An 18159-nucleotide genomic window follows, 5' to 3' on the forward strand; every position below is an offset into this window, starting at 1 on the left:
AGGGATGTTTGCGTACATGCTAGCATACGACCGCTATGTTTAACGTGTTGTCGATTATTCCAAAATCGCAAATTATTAATCTCATAATCAATTATGCCTGCGCCTTTTGTTTGCATGAATGACACGGTTTATGAGGGCAAGCACTAGGCAAGACCAACTTTAATGGTACTTCATCAGTGCATTAAAAATTTGCCGTTGAAGCCCCGCAACACTTTCGGTTTAGATTTGTCATTTTTGATGAAGGCTTAACGATATCTGTCTTAGATTTGGCTGAGTGCCTTGTAAAGAAACTGTTGACCACCGTCGGGTATTTGTAACGCCTCTTTTTTGTTGCTTGAGATAACTTTGATGTGTTTGAGTTTCCTTTGATCTGCAAAAAAAAAATCACAACTTAACTATGTTGATAGTAAATACGAATGATAAAAAATATAGTTACTGTAAGGATATTTTCATGAAACTTTGATTTAAAATCCTGTTTAAAATGCCCCATGTTCACATTCAAAGATATGTTAACGATGTCAGACTTGTTATAAATGGCAAACTACTTAAATTTGTGTAGGAAGGTAACTTGAAGTTTTCTTTTATGCACAACGTATTTTGGTAAGGTGGGAGAAGATGGGATACTTTTTCATTTTATTTTCTCATCCAATTTGGTGAAACAAAGAACTTTCAAGGAATTGTAAAACTAATCCCGATGACACCCATAAACCGTTAATTGTTTAAAACACGATTGGGATATGGACGTTAGTGACGTAGGTGTCCCATATTCTCCCATCCTACCATACGTGTAAGAAACTAAACATGGACGGGAAAATCTTTTGCATCGAATACGAAAACAAAAAACCTCTTCCTCCGAATCTTGGCCTGGTACAAATACAGAAACATCTGAGTCCGTTGGTCGAGGATACAAGCCACCAGACAGGCAAATATGATAATACATTAGCGTTCCAAGTGTCACACTTTCAATAAATCCTGAAAAAAGTTTCAAAACATTACTATATATGTCCACATATGATTGCTTCTCAACTTTCCTTTCAGCTCCAACCATTCAGTAAACCTTTTTCGCGATTACACATCCAAATACATCACATAGTGCGGCGTAGTATGTTACATATATGTAAACTATAGTAGAGCATAGGGTAAAGTGGGACATGAGGCAATTTGGAACATTTTTTTTAATTTCTTCTTACGCCCACCAAATTAAACCTACACAAATGAAAAGAGTTTTTCTACAGTATCTTCAGTACTATATAAAGCGTGTGCCAAAACCGATTATTATCCTTAACTAATATATAGTAGGGTGGGAGAAGATGGGACACCTTTTCATTCCATTTTCTCTTCCAGTTTGGTAGTATACAAAGAACATTCAAAGAAAAATAAAACCGTATCCTCACAACTTCTACAGACCGTTGTTAATTGTTTAAAACGGAACCAGGATATTCGAATATTATTTGCTAAAAGTGTCCCATCTTCCCCCACCCTACTATATGTGCCTAAGTGTCTCAATTTTTCCCACCCTACTGTATATTTAAACAACTTACCGATTACTATTAGTAGACCAGCCAATCCTGCGTAGCTGAATTTCCTTGGTTCAGGAAGCGGTGGAGGTGGCTTGGGTGCTGGAAAACAAACGTGTCCGGTTTAAACAGACGTTAGTACAGGTTTTTATTAGACTACGTATGTATTGTATGCCTCGATGGCGCAGTAGGCAGCGCGTGAGTCTCATAATCTCAAGGTCGTGAGTTCGATCCTCACTCGGGGCACTCTTTTATTTTTTTTTTATTTTTTTTTTTCATATTTTCCTTTTTTTATGTCTTTTTGATTTTATTACGTTTGTACTAATTTTCCATTTTTCATTGTTTTACACACTTTTTTTTATTGGTTTATAGTTTATACACTTCACCATTTTTTTCTTTTTTTATTGTTATTTTCAATGTCACTTTTTTAACATCACTGTTACCTGTAGTAGTTGTTGTTGTCGTGGTGGTCGTTGTAGTTGTTGTTGTAGTTGTTGTGGTCGTCGTTGTGCTGGGTCTGGTTGGTAACGTTGGTTTGGTTGGCAGGGGCGGAAGCGTCGTGTCGTTTGTAATAATACCAAGGTGGATCTAATAAAAAAGCCAATGGTATGCAATTGTACTGGCTGTTTTTTAACCATCTTGCTTAAAACACGTTGTAAGTTGTTTAAAACACGAATAGGAAATATGGGATATTATGTGCAAAGGTATATCCCATCTTCCCCCACTCTACTATAATACCTTGCTTTATAAAATGATTATGAAAATGGTATTTTCACAACTGTTAACTTAATGCTTGCGATCTTTACCTTTAGTTCTTCAATAACCTCAGGCACGGGTTTTTCTACTCCAAATGCGAGACCACAGTAACTTATAAGGTCATCTCGACCCCTTATGTTCACGCGACCAATTCCTATCAGCACTGGTATAATGTTCGCTTGACACAATCGTCTTGCAGCAGGTCGAACGTCGTCTACAGAATAAGCATCGCTGAAAATGAAGAGAACCTTACGTGGAATCTCAACCGTTCCTTGCTTCGTTGATGAAATTACTTTATTTTCCTTTTGCTCGTTCGGGTCTACCAGCAACCTTGAAACATATTTAAATACTTAAATACAAAACGACATTTTAAATCGATCCACTTTGTTTTTTTAAAACAATTCTCGTTGTCCCTTTTTGCGAGTGTAAAAAAGGTATATATATATATAGTAGGGTGAGTATTTCCTCGTCCTATTCGGTAGTAAACAAAGAACATTTAAAGAAATATAAACTTTATCCTCACGACTCCCCTAGACTGTTGTTAGTTGTTTAACAGGATCAGGATATTTGGACATCATGTGCCACAGGTTTCCCATGTTCCCCCGCCCTGCCCTGCAGCTATACTTTCTTTTATTCAACTTGATCTTTACATAATACATATACAGAAAATATTCTTGTATCATATGTTGATAATTCCAAAGCATAACTCCTTACTCGTATTGCTGTTCCCTTGAAAAATCCAGCGCCTCTCCTATAAGGGTCGACCTTAACGTTCTGTTCAGTAATCCGAGTTTTCCGTAAAATTCTTCCCTCGATTTATCAACGTCCATGCTACTTAGGATCTTTTTCGTTGTATCAAACTTCACCAGACCAAATTTCGAGTTCACAAATTTGAAGTTTTTGGTGTCAGAACTGTATACACAACCAATTAAGTAAAATACGTGGCCATAACCTTTAAGCGAATGTAATATACCTATCGTTGGCGTAATAGAAAAACTTGGTAGCAAGTTTTATCCAGGGTCCTACCGGTGCCAAATTATCCCCTTCTAAGCTTGCTGAAACATCGACTAAGTATAAAACTTCTGCATCTGCAACATGTAAAACTTCATTATTTATATCGTATTCAGGTGTTTATACGGAATTCCACTATAATTATACTAAAAATGTTCCGCTATATTTAGGCTGAGAACAATTTTTAATTTAAATGACTTTTTCTTTCTTTTTGAGAACACTTTGATACTGAAACTTACATATAGTGGGGTGGGGAAAGATGGGACACATTTTTATTCTATTTTCTCGTCCCATTTGGTGGTAAACAAAGAACATTCAATTAATTATAAAACTGTATCTTCTCGACTCCTGTAGACCGTGGTTAATTTTTTAAACACAATCAGAATATTCGGATAAATGTGTGCTAACAGTGTCCCGTCTTACCCCACAGTACTATACAATAAATTTACATGCAAATTACAACTTTATGACCCACCATCTATAGTTTCAAACCGAACCACTGGTTTCCAAAAACCACGGAATCCCTGGCCACCATGACCGGCATCGGTTTGAAACACAACCATCATTAGTTCTTCTGTGCTTGTAACTTCGGGTAGGTCTCCAGAGAGGTCCCCGCTGAATGTCGCTAGAATTTGATCCTCATCGGCAACGTGAGCGTCGTAAACTTTGACTTGGTCAAATGTTTCTTCCGTGTTGAAAATATCGAACCTGGACGACACTCGTAATTGGGGCGAGTTTTAGAACAGTTTGTATATTGGGTGGTGGAAAGGTAGGACACTTTTTTATTTTATTTTCTCGCCTTTTTTGGTGGTAAATATTTATAAAATTGTATTCTGACGACTACCACAGACCGCTTGCAAATGTTTAAAACACGATCAAGATATTTGGATATTTTGTGCTAAAGGTGTCCCGTTTCCCCCCATCCAACTATAAAACAGATATATAAAATAACCTTAGATGAACTTTATGTCCAGCTCGTGCTTTGATTCTCCACTCACACATAAGTGTGGTCGGATACTTCCCGTCGGAGAAAAGACCTGGGCTCCAAATAGACTTTGCCACCAAGTGCTTCGTATTCTTGCAAGTTGCGCTCACCTCTCCGTCTGTTTACAAAACAAATAAATAAATAAATGGTACAACGTTGCTACATAAAACCGGTGTGATGAAGTAACTTATAACTTGAAGTTAACAAACTAAAACGACGGATATCTACAAACAAATAGTAACGATATAATACATCATAATAAATCTAAAGTAAACAGCTGTACTAAGTGCTGCGTGCAACACGACTCAACAAAAGGGTTAATTAATCGGCGCGGGCAGCAGGAATAAAACCGCTGGGATGTTTTAAAGAAGCTAGACGAGGTAAGCGAGTAAACTACTAACACAACCGGTACAGTGTTTTACCTCCAAACCATGACATCGCCTTTACCAAAAGTTTCGCAATTGTGGGTGCCACTGGAGGACGCACGAGATCTGCATATCGAGAAATCCGAAATCCATATTCCGGTCGACTCGCCATTGCCTGTTGAATTACAGCGGTAGTTGCAAGTTGATTTGTAGCTCAAGGAAAATATGACGGATGACACAATGCCCGTCAAGCACAAATTATATTGCATATCTATGAGGGCGGGGGAAGATGGGACACCTTTTTATTCTATTCCATTTGGCCGTACACAAAGAATGTACAAAGAATTATAAAACCAAACCCTCACAACTCTCATAGGCCGTTGTCAATTGTTTAAAACATGATCAGGGTATGTGAACTTTATTTGCTTTAAAAATGTCCCTTCTCCTCCACCCTTTACTGTATACCATAAAAGAATAAAACATGTTCGAACCTTGTGGGATACTTGGCCTATAGTGTGGCACTATTTACCTCTGCGTATGTTTCTGCCAGGTTGTGGTACAATTCAGATGATGTTATTCGAGCGGTTTGGATTCGTGCCAAGCTTTTTAAGAAGTCATTTCTGTTTGATTCGTTTCCTGACTGAATCTTCTTTATAAGTTCGTAATGGTAATGCGGTTCTTCAATCGCGTCAAATGGTCCCGGACGACTTCACATTGCAAAGCAAATGGTCGACAAACAAATAGGTAAATAAATTTTTACCTTAGAGTTTTATAACTTAGAAAAAATTGGAAAAGATTTTTTTACCTTAGAAATTCTCTTAGTCGTCTCAAACTTTCTTGTGTTCTTGAAAGCGAACTTCTTTTTGTTCTGCTTTCATCTGGAATATGAGATCTTGTGGCTATCTTTATTTTCAGTCTTGGTTGCCTGCGAGATATTTTAGTTTGGTATTATAATCTAAAATCACATATCGAATATAAAAACTTTTATATAGTGGCGTGGGGGAAGATGGGACACATTTAGCACGCAATATCTCAATATTCTGATTGTGTTTTAAACCATTAACAACAATCTATGGAAGTCGTGTGGATGCGGTTTTATGTTTTGTTTACTTCCAAATGAGATGTGAAAATGGATTGAAAAGATGTCCCATCTTCCCCACCCTACTATAATTAAATTGCGTCGGCATGAGATTTTGTATATAAGCAGTGATTTCCACTATAAATCTTTGAACTTAATTAGAAACTGTTTATAAAACATTTTAATTTTAAGTAGGTCTCAAAGCAAACCTATTCTCCATTGGATCCACTATAATTGTAACCAACCATGCCCCCTCCTCTTTGCAGGCCTTCACTTCATCCATAGCATCAAGCAGTAATCGAAAGCTTGCATAAGGCGCTTGGAAGTTAACAACCAGAACAATCAGAGTCGGTTTCAGCTTTGCGGCATTCCGCCTCAAGTATTTCGCTAGCAATAAAAATGTCACTGTAGGTTTTGTAAACCATAGTAACCCATATCTTGCTCAAGTCTAGTGGTCACTTATGGGTTGTCAAGACTATCAACAATACACAAAAAAATAGAAAAATCTCCTCAAAAATAATCACCTAAAAAGTAACATACATGGTAACTCCTGAACTGACACTAGGTGTATGAACACCTGTGTTATAACGACTGTCGTTGTCCCGCCACACGAGGATAAAGTCAGTTATTTATTTCGTATGGGGTTGGCACAATAGACCAACTCTTGCCTAAACCCCTGACCTGCCTCGCCCTAGGACCTCACTCAAAAAAAAACATTATCTTTAAACTGGCATAAATTAAAACACTTAACAAATACTAACGAATATGATTTAGTAAAAAAAACGAAATTCAAAAATTCAATTACGGATAGAATGAGTTACTGTTATATATATATAATTATCTTGATTCGGTTACATCTTATAGCGCGAAGTGCATAGCCGACGTCAATCGTATTCGGGTCGAGGTCACTATGGTCTCCTCTATCCAGCTTTCGGATTACTACTTCGCTGTACATCGAAACTTCATTAATTTTCCTTTGCAGCCCTGACCTTCCGCCTCTACAGCAGTTAGTATAATCAATGGGGTGTTGGGCCAGAGCGGTGAAGATGGTAATGGCCAATCTGCTATTTGCCTTTCCAGGTGATATGCTTGTTAAACTGTGCACCGCAAGTCCAATGAATTTCTTCACATAGGCGAAATCGGAGTTCTAAATAATAAAGAGAACTTTCAGAAAAAAATTGATTATGTTCATCATAATAAAAAACAAACCGTTACGCCAGCTCTTTGTATAACGTAGATTACATCTGGTGCTGTACTGTAATCTTCGCCAGGTGATTCCGCACGCTTTTGTCGACCTTTTGCGGTAAAAATATAAATACGTAAGAAATAAAAATTACTAATTTAACTAATTTCTTCAGTTACCTGATAGGCTTTGCAGAGAATGGACAGCAGCAACATTTCCAAATATATAAAACAGCCAAAATAACAAATTATACTTCATTTGCCCCGTTTTGTCTTTATTAAATACCTGCATGGTTTTTGTGCTTTTGGTTTTATCCTCACATGGTTTACGTCATAATAGACCTATTGTTTATCGGAAAATACAAGTTTTAGTCAAGTCTATGATAACTTTGGTTTCAGACAAAGTTTTAAGAAAAGTTGAATTATATTATGTACATTTTATATAACTTCTTGTAGAAGAAGCAAAATTGCGGAAATTGAGCAGTCAAGATTAAGTCTATAGGGTGATAATATATAACATCAGTTCCTGTAACATGTATTTGTATTGTATATAACATAAACTATATAATAAAACGTTTTAAACTTTCAGTTTTGAAGTATTATAACCTCGCGAATTCCAGAGCAATCGTTCTGCTATTGTATATTATATATATAAAATGCACTTTTTTCATTACACCATTTTATTTTGACATAGTAACGTAACTTTTAAACTACGTTTTGAATCTTCCTTTCAAATTACTGCAGATATGTCATTACACGAACAGATCGTTTTTCGTACAATGGCAGAAAAACTTCGCTCGCGCCGTCCCCGTCTACGTCACCGACAGCAATTGCCCCAACTGTACCCCGCCCATCACTGTATATCTGTGAATTATACATTTGCATGTTCTAGTTAGTGTTTAAATTCAAGATCGCGGTTTCCTTACTGTTACAGATGAATAAGTCCAGTCGTCAGGATCTTCAGAGTTCGCTGTTACCACGTAAGCCTGACCGTCATCGTCGCCAGTAACCATAACATATGGCTTGCTGTATTTATATAGAAATGAAATTAACAAGTCGTGTATAATATAGTAGGGCGAGGAGAGATGGGACACCTTTTCATTCTGTTTTCTTATCCAAAAAAAAAACATTCAAAGAATTATAAAACCGTATCGCCACGACTCTCATAGACCGTTGTTAATTGTTTAAAACATGATCAGGACATTTAGATATTATGTGCTAAAGGTGTCCCATCTTCCCCCTATAGTACTATTACATATTTTTGACATAACTTACACGCCCGCCGATTCCATGCTCGCAAGTGGCCAGAAAGCGGTTGCAGAACCTGGTGAACCAGATCCAGGAATAGGAAAGTCTTTGTAGCCAGTTTGAAGAACATGTCTGCACATAATATTCCAGTTAGACGCCTTTCATGAGGTTCTAAATGTCTTATTAAACACACCTGGTCCATGACTCGTTTTGCCAGTCGTCTGGTATCTCGTATGCAAGCAATGCACCCGGACTTCCTAACTGACTCCATGTTGTGCACAGGACGTCCAACCGTCCATCCATGTTCACATCAACTATCTACGTAAAGCCAAACATTTCCTGTTAGCTTGTCATTATATTAGTCCATACTGAAATATTTCGGCTACTAACCTGAAGATCAAAGTACCAGCCATAGTTATCGACGGCCATGTGACGTATTGATGACGCGTCTTCCCAATCTCCAGTCGCGCTCCACGTCAACCCAAGTTCAAAGCTTTAAACACTATAATTTAGTATCCACATTTTTACAGTGGTAAAGCTATTTAAATACCTCCAGAAACCGGCGCTGATGATAACAGGAGCAGTACTCCCACCAGGCAAGGTCATATAGTGAATACGGAAAGCTACATCTTCAGATCCTTCGTGCAAGACATGGAGCTGCCATAAAGGTGTGAGATATTTGAAGCCGGGGTTTTCAAACCAAACCAACTGAGACGCTTCCGCTGCCGCTACAAGAATATACATTCAGTACCAAAACAAAACAGCCTACATGTGATATAGTAGGTTGGGGGTAGGGAACGACGGGACACCTTTAGCACATAATATTCAAATATCCTTCGTACTTTAAACTATCAACAACGGTATATTGGAGTCGTGAGAATACAGTTAGATAATTTTTTAAATGATTCTTTTGCTTACTGCCAACGGGACAAAAAATTGAAAAAAAAAGGTGTCCTATATCTCCCTCATCCCACTACGTATGTAGATTAATGAAATGAAAAAGTTATATTGCTCCTTATAATTTTCTATTTACCGCCGGTTCCATAAGCACGCGCAGTCACAGCATCCAGATGTCCATCCTTGTTCATATCCATCCAAAGCACTCGGTGGTAAAACCACTTCTCACCCTCCGCTTGATTTGAAATGATCACTGGCGCTGACCGGAAATAGAATGAATGAAATAATGTGCAAATATACGAGTCATTTTGGCGCCTGCAACATATAGTAAGATGGGAAAAGATGGGACACCTTTAACACGTGATATCCAATTATCCTGAACAGGTTTTAAACATTTTACAACGGTCTATGGGAGTCCTGGGAATACGGTTTTATAATTCTTTAAATGTTCTTTGTTTATTACCAAATGCGACGAGAAAATAGAATGAAAAGGTGTCCCATCTTCCCCTACCCTACTATATTATCTCTGCACTGAAAAATACCTGTGTTGCTTTTGTCGGAAACGTCCATCAAAGCAATAGAACCGTCATCTTTACCAGGAAGAAAGAAACCGCTCGCAACCGCCCACACGCGGTTGTTAAAAAGACCATCTAAATTTTAAAATGTTAACATTATTTTTTTTGTTATATAAAGACCAACCGTACCTGGAACTTGAGAAACTTCATTTGGCCAATGTAACTGGTCAGTGAGAGTGTCAAGAGAAAAGCTCTCTGTGTCTAAATATTCCTGTACGCCATTAATACTTAAGACATGGTCACTCACCGACCTAGTAACAAATTGCGTGTCAATAAATTACATAAAAACACCTTATATAACCAAACACTTACACCGCCCCAGTGAATGAAGAAACACCAATATCTTTAACTGTAGCTCCATTTGAACTGATCTGGTCTGTATTCTCCAGTATGCTGCAGAACGCTGGGTTATAACTCACGTCAACATCCTGCATAAACTTGGGTGTTGGGTCCACCAGCGCCGCTTGCAGATAATTAGGAAAACATAAGATGAACAACAGCAACAACTTCATGATTGATTTTTTCTTGCCTATATTCTATCGAAACCTCTGCAAAGGTAATAAAAACTAGTTTCTCTTTGACAGCGTCATTTTGGCAGCCGAAAGCGACCTCGCCCTTGCAGATGTCGAGCTCAGATCACTTGCAATGTGACGAAGTTATAGATAGCTACACATGCGCAGCTGAAATGCTAGTGTGTCGTTCCCACGCAGTATATACGTTTAGCATCAGCGTTTTTGAAATGTTATGAACTATTTTTATTATATTAATAGCTTACCCTACGTTATGGGTTCGGAATCCTACTATTCTTGATAAGAATAGTGACAATTCAGCCGAACACAAGAATCCATTAGCATACATTAAAAATTTTAAATAAATCCTTGTTGCGTACATTCCAATAAAACAAATGTTGTAAGTTAATGCAGGATACGCAGCTTCTTCAAATCCCAAATACTTTCTCAAACTCTTCATGTATACTATTACTTCAGCTGTATATTTCTGACACGAAACAAACGTCAGAAAGGCGCGTATTTTTAAGCCTAACTTCAAACTCTCTTAAAAAACGTCTCTTCCGAGGATTTTGTTATATTGCAACTTACAACTTACAGAACAACTTACAGGTTGCAACTTATACAGAAACTTTTGACCGAACAAGAAATTTAGTCAACTACAAGGAGGGTTCTTATAGTGTAAATTAATTATGCGTAACAGCCCTTTCCGCAAAGTAACTTTTTGTGTGTGTTATACTTTTTACAAAAAATGTTTTTTTCACGATTAATTAATTTTATTTCGTCATTCCTTTTATTGAAGATTATACGTCATGACAGTGATCTCCTTCATCGTATAAGCTGGAATGAAGACTTCCATGAAACCATCACCGTCCACGTCTCCTACTGCAATACCTCCTACTGTTCCTGTCCCTTTGAAAATCTACAAAAGAATGACATATACAGTGTTGCGTGGATACACTGTCTACATACAGGAGAGGAGCTTCAAATATTGTCAATAGTTTAAAAATGCAGCCCTGCAACCACTTTCTATACTCACTGTAGTTTGGGAGTAAGACCATTGATTGGCGTCTTCAGAGTCAGCCGTCAGAACATAAGCATTACCATCGTCGTCTCCAGATACCATTATGAACGGCTTGCTAAATCAAAACACAGTTAAAAATGTCTTGTGCATCAAACATACTCTTTTTGTAACATCAAATGCGTGGTCATTTCTTGTCTACTAAAATAATGTTCATTGATATATACGTACCCTGTTGAAGCAGTCGATGGCCAAAATGCGTTGGCAGTTCCTGGAGATCCAGAACCAGCCATAATGAATGACTTGTACCCGTCTTGCAAGATGTGTCTGTGCCATATACAGTTGTTACACATTTGACCAAATCGGTTGCATATTTTTCGATTTCAATCTGTTACAACTTTACCTTGTCCATGGTTCAGTCGTCCAGTCACCATCTGGCATTTCATAAGCAATCACAGCGCCTGGCAAGCCAGTCTGGCTCCAAGTTGATGTCAAAATATCGAGTTTCCCGTCCATGTTGACATCAACCATCTGGTAACATTTGAATTGTAAAATTCTATATAAACCAAACGGAAAACTCTACTCACTTCAACATCGAAATACCAACCGTAGTTGTCGATTACCACAGTTTGAATGGAAGATACATCGGTCCAGTCATTTGTATTGCTCCACACTACAGTCAGTAGGTGACTAGAATATAGTAGGGTTTGGAAAGGTGGAACACTTTTAGCACATAATATCCAAATACCCTGATGGTGTTTCAAACATTTTACAACGATCCACCGGAGTCGTGGAAATACGGTTTTATAACTCATTGTATTTTCATTGTTTACTACCAAATTGGACAAGAAAATGGAATGCAAAGTGTCCCATCTTCCCCCACCCTACTATATATAACGCATGAAAAAAAAATTTGTTAAGTATGAGACCTTACCTGTAAAATCCACTGCTTATAACTGCGGTGGTTTCTTCCCCGCTAGGTAGCGTCATTAAGTGCAATCTGAAGTAGACATCTTCGACGTTCTCAGTGAGGACGTGAACATCCCAATTTGGAGTCAATTGAGTGGAACACGGGTTCTCAAACCACACAAGTTGCGTGTAGTTAGCCGCAGCTGTAGCAAAAACAAAATTAAAGTTCAATCCTTGATTCCATACAGAAATATTGTTAAATTTGTGTGAAACATCGAACATGTGTCAGAAGTTCGTTTCAAACTGCCAAGAATGTACAAACTAAAGAAGCCTAACTCGTTTTTTAGGATTTTTTTACGTTTATCGGTAAACGATATGTGCTTAAATACTTCTTTAATTTTATTTTCGAGTTCGCAGATATAACTCACGTCCTCCACCATTTGATCTTGCAGTAACTGCGTCTGTGCATCCATCCTGGTTCATATCATGCCATTCAACTCGATGGTAATACCAGAGAATTCCAGTCGGGTTTGAGGAAATGGTAACTGGTGCTGTGTTAAATTTAAAAGGTTCAAACTAACAATTAACAACGACAGACATAACTCCCTTGTAATTGTAATTACTGACTTGCTTTGCCGTACGTCATATCCGTCATGCTCATAAGCGCCACTTCACCATCATCTTTACCAGTCATGAAAAAGCCACTTGCCGCCCACCAAACTTGAGGAAGCGCGAATATATTGTCTGTAAAACAACATAAATATGAATATAGTATAAAGATGGGGTAAGACAAGACATGTTTGTTTTCATTCTCTTTTCTCGACTCATTTTGTAGTAAGTAACGAATATGTACATATACTGTATAAAGTTTTATAATTGTATCCCCACGATATTAAACTAGTGTTGTTAAATATTTAAATCAGGAACTATAGGATAAAAGTCCCATCTTACCCCACCCTACTCTAACTACCGCTGTATTTAAATTTTGTTTTTAGAAAAACGGAATTTATATCATACCTGGTACTGCTGCCACTTCATTTGGCCAAGACAGTTCATCAGTGATGTCATTTGCTCCCATTTGGCTGGCGTCCAAGTATTTCTTTGTAACACCCTCCACTCTCATTATTGGGTCGGTTTGGCGTCTTTTAAATTAATATTACAGTTAATTAATATGACACTTTTAGGTTATATAGGTATTTCAATTGCACATCCAAAATATCGTTATAAGGCGTATAAAAATTCCCCAATAAATAAATAAGTAGACTTACGGATTGGGTGAAAAGGAGCTGTACACTAAGTCATATATCGGGTTGCCAGCATCTGGACCAAGAATGGGATTCCGTATTAGACTACAAAACGCAGGGAAAACGTCTGTCGTCATGGTATACAGAGTTTTAGGGGTCGGGTCGGTTGCCCCTAGAATTACCGGCACGAACGCAAGCAAAATCCAGTTCATCATTTTACAATTCAAAAATAGAAAATGCTGTGATGGAAATACACTAGGCAATTGATTATATAGAGCTACTACGACAGGTGCAGTCGTTCTCACGCCAAAACAAATACACCGGGGCAGCTTTCAAGGCCATCAAACTTATAAGAATAGTTGGTAGCGTGACAACAACAACTATTTGCAACGTTTTTTGTAAAGTTCGCATTCACTTTACAAGGTTGGGTATTTGGGAAGAATTGTTCCCCAAATAACCCTAAAAATATTACACATTTTGTCCACGAGATGTCTCGATCTCCATGGAAACTTCAATCTCAGACGCGTTCATTAAAATACTACACTGCGGTGTAACTTTTGTTTGACCTAATAAATAAGTTTACTTGTATTTTAACGTTGAAATACAGGCACGGTATTGTTAAATAATGGCATGATACTTCTGACTGCATTAGTCGTTTGAGGCCGTCCAAGTAAAATGTCCCGACAAAATGCTTCCAAGTCTCGTGCAGAAAAAGGTGCGAGCCGCGGAGGCGGGGGTGCACAGTCCGTCCAGGCACCTACGATAACTAATGATGTAGTACCGGGTCGCTTGTCTGATGGAGACTGGTCTCGCTTAATGTACGATGAGGAAGACACAAGTTTCGTTGGTTCAATCGTGGATGATATTGTCGAGCTAACTTTAGCTGAATGCCACAAACGATTCACATGGAAACAAGTAACGTTAATAACATGAATTAAGTTTAATTTGAGGACTATGGCGTACAATCCTTCCTTGGGACATCATAGAGAATGTAGAATGCCAGAAAAGGTTTTCTGCGACGCTACATCTCTTATGTTGTACGCTAAAACCCTAACCTTTTACCATTAGAAATGTTTGGTGGTTGGTGATTAGGGTTTAGCATACAGTATTAAAGTTAGGAGTGGGCATATGACACACTTTTCACTAGCACCCAAACTTTATGTAGCATTTTAGATAGGGTTGTTAATTTACATTTAGATAATATGATGTAGTGTTGAAATGTAACCTGGTTTATTCTCGCATGACTAGAAAACGACAATCGTTATAACATGGGTGTCGTGTTCATATTACAGGTGTTGCCATTCACTGTGTATCAAGCTAAAGATGCTTTGCTACAAATTGTTCAATGGAGATTTCTAAGTCGTGACCTGGGGGAGGAAAATGTGGGGAATGATCCTGGTTGGACGGAAGATTCGGTAATATTTTGTATTTCTTAATGATTTTCCCAATATATATATATATATACATATATCTATAGGCCAGTTAGCAAATATGTGTTCGTAACATGTCATAGCTTATTATTGTTATGTTAATATGTTAAAAAGTGTGCAATCCTATGTTAAAGAAGAGTAAAAAAATAAATAAACCTAAAATAACATGCCATTTTCATGTTGGTTGTACCTTATCAAGTTAGTATTCAAACCAATTTTCAAATTTTATCGTTTTACAATCAATGTACTTTATGTTTATGTGAAGTATAATTTGGGGTCTTAACAGGAGCCAGAACCAGCTGTCATTGATTCATGGGCTCAAGGCTCGGTTCCAGTTGTTGTTCGACCTCAATCTTCATCGCTACCATCAGTCAGCATGATCAGTGAGGAGCCAGCTTTTCTTCAAGGTGGGTACCGTTATACCGTACATTTTAATCTGTTGGTGTATGTGGTAATTCAATAGAAAATAATAAATTAAATTATTATGAGACTTAAAGGATAAAAAGATATGTATTGCTTTAATAGATTTAGATTTTTCTTAGTTTTTACAACAAAAATTTTTTAAAAGGGGTAAATTTTGAATGCAAATTAATTTCAAGAGGTATTTATTTGTTTGTGTAAATATTTTTTTGGATTAAGTAAGTAGTAAAAATCAGCTGACCATGTTTTTTCTATTTTTTCAGGAACTGAACCAACAACCACATCAGATGAGCAGACTGATAGCACTGGTAAGACAGGCGAAAATGAAACTACTGGAGGTAGGTTTTCTATAATGAAGTTGCTGTATGTTAAATTATCAATTTCAGTTAAAATTTGAGTATGCTTGATTTTTGATTGTTGACAATTTATTTTTGAAGCTTAAACAACATTAAATAAAGTAACCATTTATTGATTGATATACTCATGATTTAGAATTGGTTTACTTTATAAAAACATAACAACAAGAACATATAGTGTTTTTTATCTGTTATAACTTTATAACCCAATATTGCAGAAAAATCGGAAGAAAAGCCTTTGGTGCCAGAGTTTGTTCCTGAACCTCCGCGTACATTAAAGAAGAAGAGACGTTCATACAAGGTAGAAAAAACATTGTTATTACAAACATGACAAATTAAGTTAATCGAATTAATGCATTAAGCTCATGCAAAGAGGGTTAGGGCGCAATTTTTGCTCTTACTCTTTCTTGTAAACTTTTAATTTTAAACTGCAGAAACATTTTCAAAAATATTTCGTTGCCCACCTAAATAAACCCATAAGTAATACAATGTTTTATTAAATACATCATTTAAATAGAACCATGTTGGCCGAGTTTCAACTAAAATAAACCCAACTAAAAAATTAAAAACAAAGCGTTTTGTTGCTTACTAAAATATAAAACATGCCTACTAAATATATAAAAATACAATGTTTTATTAAAAGTATGATTTAAACAGAAGCATGTTGGTCGACTTCCGTCCCCGAAAGTATCGGAGATGGTGACACCACTTGATAAAGATGATCAACTTCCACCTGCACAGGATAAACCTGTTAATGGTAACTAGATCGTAAAATTTATTCATATATTTATATTTTTCCCTATTTGTTTGAATGAATGATTCATGCTGATGGGTGAAGAAGTTGAAAATTTACACTAAAAACTCTAGGCATTGCAAACGAAAAAAATTGACTATAGACGTATAGAGAAATGTTATTTTCCTAATGTTTTTCAAAAGTATATTTTTTTTAATTCTCAGCACATCTGTCTCCATCCCAAAAATCCCTTCTCAAAGTACAAGCGGGCCGTCCTCCTGGGAACAGAGAAGTAACTTTTGACGAGAGAGGAAATGTTGTTGGTGTCATGCGACTCAACACACGAACTTTACCAACTCATAGGGTTTGTTTATACTGCAGTTATAACTTTTATACACAAAAATATCAAATTTATTGTGTCGTTCAATCGGTATATAGGCTGTTTGATTTTGTCTTTAGTTTTTAAATATTTTGTATTCAGTTGTTATTTCCAAATGTATGTTAAAAAAAGGTTTTATTCCTTATTGCCTACTCACTGTGAAGGATTATTTATAAATTTATGTCACCGTTTTATCAATATGTGGCCGTGGTATCAGCAATAAGAAAACTCGGTTCATGGCAATGGGTTATGACACCAGCATATTGGAGCAAAGTAATTTTACCAAATTGTATGTTATTTGTAGGTGCGAGTACAATACAGCATCATAGATCCAGAAGCTGAAGCAAATGCACAACGCTTGGCTGCAATGCGGACGGGCAAGATAAGGAAATTTAGAAAACCAAACTGGAAAGTGGAAGAGTCCTCCGAAACTACAAAGTGGGTAACAGTTTACTATTACAAATGATAAAGCAAAGGGTATCAAACACCTTAAACTACCGGAATTTTATATTAGCGTTTTGTTGCCAGTGTGTTTACGAAAGTGATTTATTTCTGTGTATTTTCTATATAGAGACTCAGTAGTAGTACCTCCTGCAAATGCACGAAGATTAAGCATGCCGTCAGCTGCAACTTACAGAACTCGAGATATTGCCATGAGTGTTCATCACCTACCACCAGGTTATTTGTTTGTTAATTTCTTATTAAACATACCTCCTAGGCATGAGTTGGATAGAACAGTATGATCTAATATTATGAAGTCTTGCTGTATGACAGATGAAGCTTTAGTGTCAATAGGCTTTTTGTCAATAAAGAATATTAGTAAAATGATACATTTATACACAATTTTTTTTTAGGTTTATTCATTTATTCATACATTCAGGTTCAAAAGGATATTCTCGAAGCGGTGGGGTTGCGAGCTCAGTTGTTAGAGAGCGACAAATTAAAGGCGCTCGTATTGACCCAATACCCCCATCTCTCATTGATACAATCGATGCATCACCGGGTGTTATTATTAGGGAAGGTGGACAAATGAAAACTGGTCCCACTGAGCAATTTACATCTGGAATCTCAAAAATTCCAAACATTGATTCTGAAGCAACCGTTCAGTTAGTGGGAAAACATCAAATTTCGATCAGAAGGCCCACTATTAACCCAAAAGACCTTATGCATGATAATTTTGCTGTTCAGTCACCACACGCTTTGCCACATATTAGATCAAAGCAGGCCACCAGTTCCTGAGTCAATGGGAAAATGAAAAATTGTTTTGTTTATAACTGATTTACCATGTATTTATAGTATGCTACTACACAATAATATGATACATTTCCACGGTATTGTTACAAATTTGTGTTATGTTTGTTGGTTATGTGTAGTAAAATATAAACAGTTCATGACAAAGCTTCAGAGGTAAATATTTAAATAAAAAACAAAGCCCTAATCCATGTCTACGTAGTTGTAAAAAAACAGTTTGTTGTTGCCAATACAGTTTAAGGTTTTGATAGACAACTAAGGTATTAATTTTTTGTATAGGGAGACCAAAATCATGA

General features: G+C 36.9%; 4 protein-coding genes and 1 non-coding gene across 5 annotated transcripts; 2 read left to right on the forward strand and 3 right to left on the reverse strand.

Moving 5' to 3' along the window:
* Positions 1-127: 127 nt before the first annotated feature.
* LOC113475803 lies at positions 128-7432 on the reverse strand. The gene is made up of 16 exons (XM_026840692.1): positions 7075-7432; positions 6922-7007; positions 6568-6859; positions 5922-6099; positions 5440-5559; positions 5164-5341; positions 4692-4809; positions 4237-4387; positions 3760-3992; positions 3247-3361; positions 2988-3185; positions 2324-2603; positions 1961-2105; positions 1542-1619; positions 845-972; positions 128-370 (listed from the first exon to the last, which is right to left on the reverse strand). The coding sequence occupies exons 1-16, from the start codon at positions 7184-7186 to the stop codon at positions 182-184; spliced, it is 2601 nt and encodes an 866-aa protein (XP_026696493.1). The 5' UTR covers positions 7187-7432; the 3' UTR covers positions 128-181.
* On the forward strand, positions 1691-1763 carry trnam-cau. Its single transcript has one exon. It is a non-coding gene; the product is annotated as a tRNA-Met (tRNA).
* A 124-nt stretch (positions 7433-7556) lies between the features above and the next one.
* Positions 7557-10263, reverse strand: LOC100177500. Its single transcript, XM_002124557.3, has 10 exons — positions 9927-10263; positions 9744-9865; positions 9582-9689; positions 9176-9298; positions 8693-8870; positions 8533-8635; positions 8336-8460; positions 8170-8274; positions 7821-7920; positions 7557-7758 (listed from the first exon to the last, which is right to left on the reverse strand). Exons 1-10 carry the CDS (start codon positions 10124-10126, stop codon positions 7630-7632), a joined length of 1293 nt encoding a protein of 430 aa, XP_002124593.2. The 5' UTR covers positions 10127-10263; the 3' UTR covers positions 7557-7629.
* Positions 10264-10883: 620 nt separating this feature from the next.
* Positions 10884-13552, reverse strand: LOC100183211. Its single transcript, XM_002127466.4, has 10 exons — positions 13319-13552; positions 13068-13192; positions 12678-12794; positions 12479-12601; positions 12076-12253; positions 11729-11831; positions 11545-11672; positions 11373-11468; positions 11160-11259; positions 10884-11042 (listed from the first exon to the last, which is right to left on the reverse strand). Exons 1-10 carry the CDS (start codon positions 13507-13509, stop codon positions 10914-10916), a joined length of 1290 nt encoding a protein of 429 aa, XP_002127502.1. The 5' UTR covers positions 13510-13552; the 3' UTR covers positions 10884-10913.
* A 302-nt stretch (positions 13553-13854) lies between these two features.
* Positions 13855-18049, forward strand: LOC100177758 (uncharacterized protein C2orf81 homolog). Its single transcript, XM_002127480.4, has 10 exons — positions 13855-14209; positions 14587-14709; positions 15011-15131; positions 15408-15482; positions 15719-15801; positions 16158-16257; positions 16458-16597; positions 16917-17050; positions 17184-17290; positions 17493-18049. The coding sequence occupies exons 1-10, from the start codon at positions 13970-13972 to the stop codon at positions 17849-17851; spliced, it is 1482 nt and encodes a 493-aa protein (XP_002127516.1). The 5' UTR covers positions 13855-13969; the 3' UTR covers positions 17852-18049.
* Positions 18050-18159: the final 110 nt, after the last annotated feature.

Source organism: Ciona intestinalis, chromosome 2, assembly GCF_000224145.3.
Source record: "Ciona intestinalis chromosome 2, KH, whole genome shotgun sequence".
Taxonomy (NCBI): domain Eukaryota; kingdom Metazoa; phylum Chordata; class Ascidiacea; order Phlebobranchia; family Cionidae; genus Ciona; species Ciona intestinalis.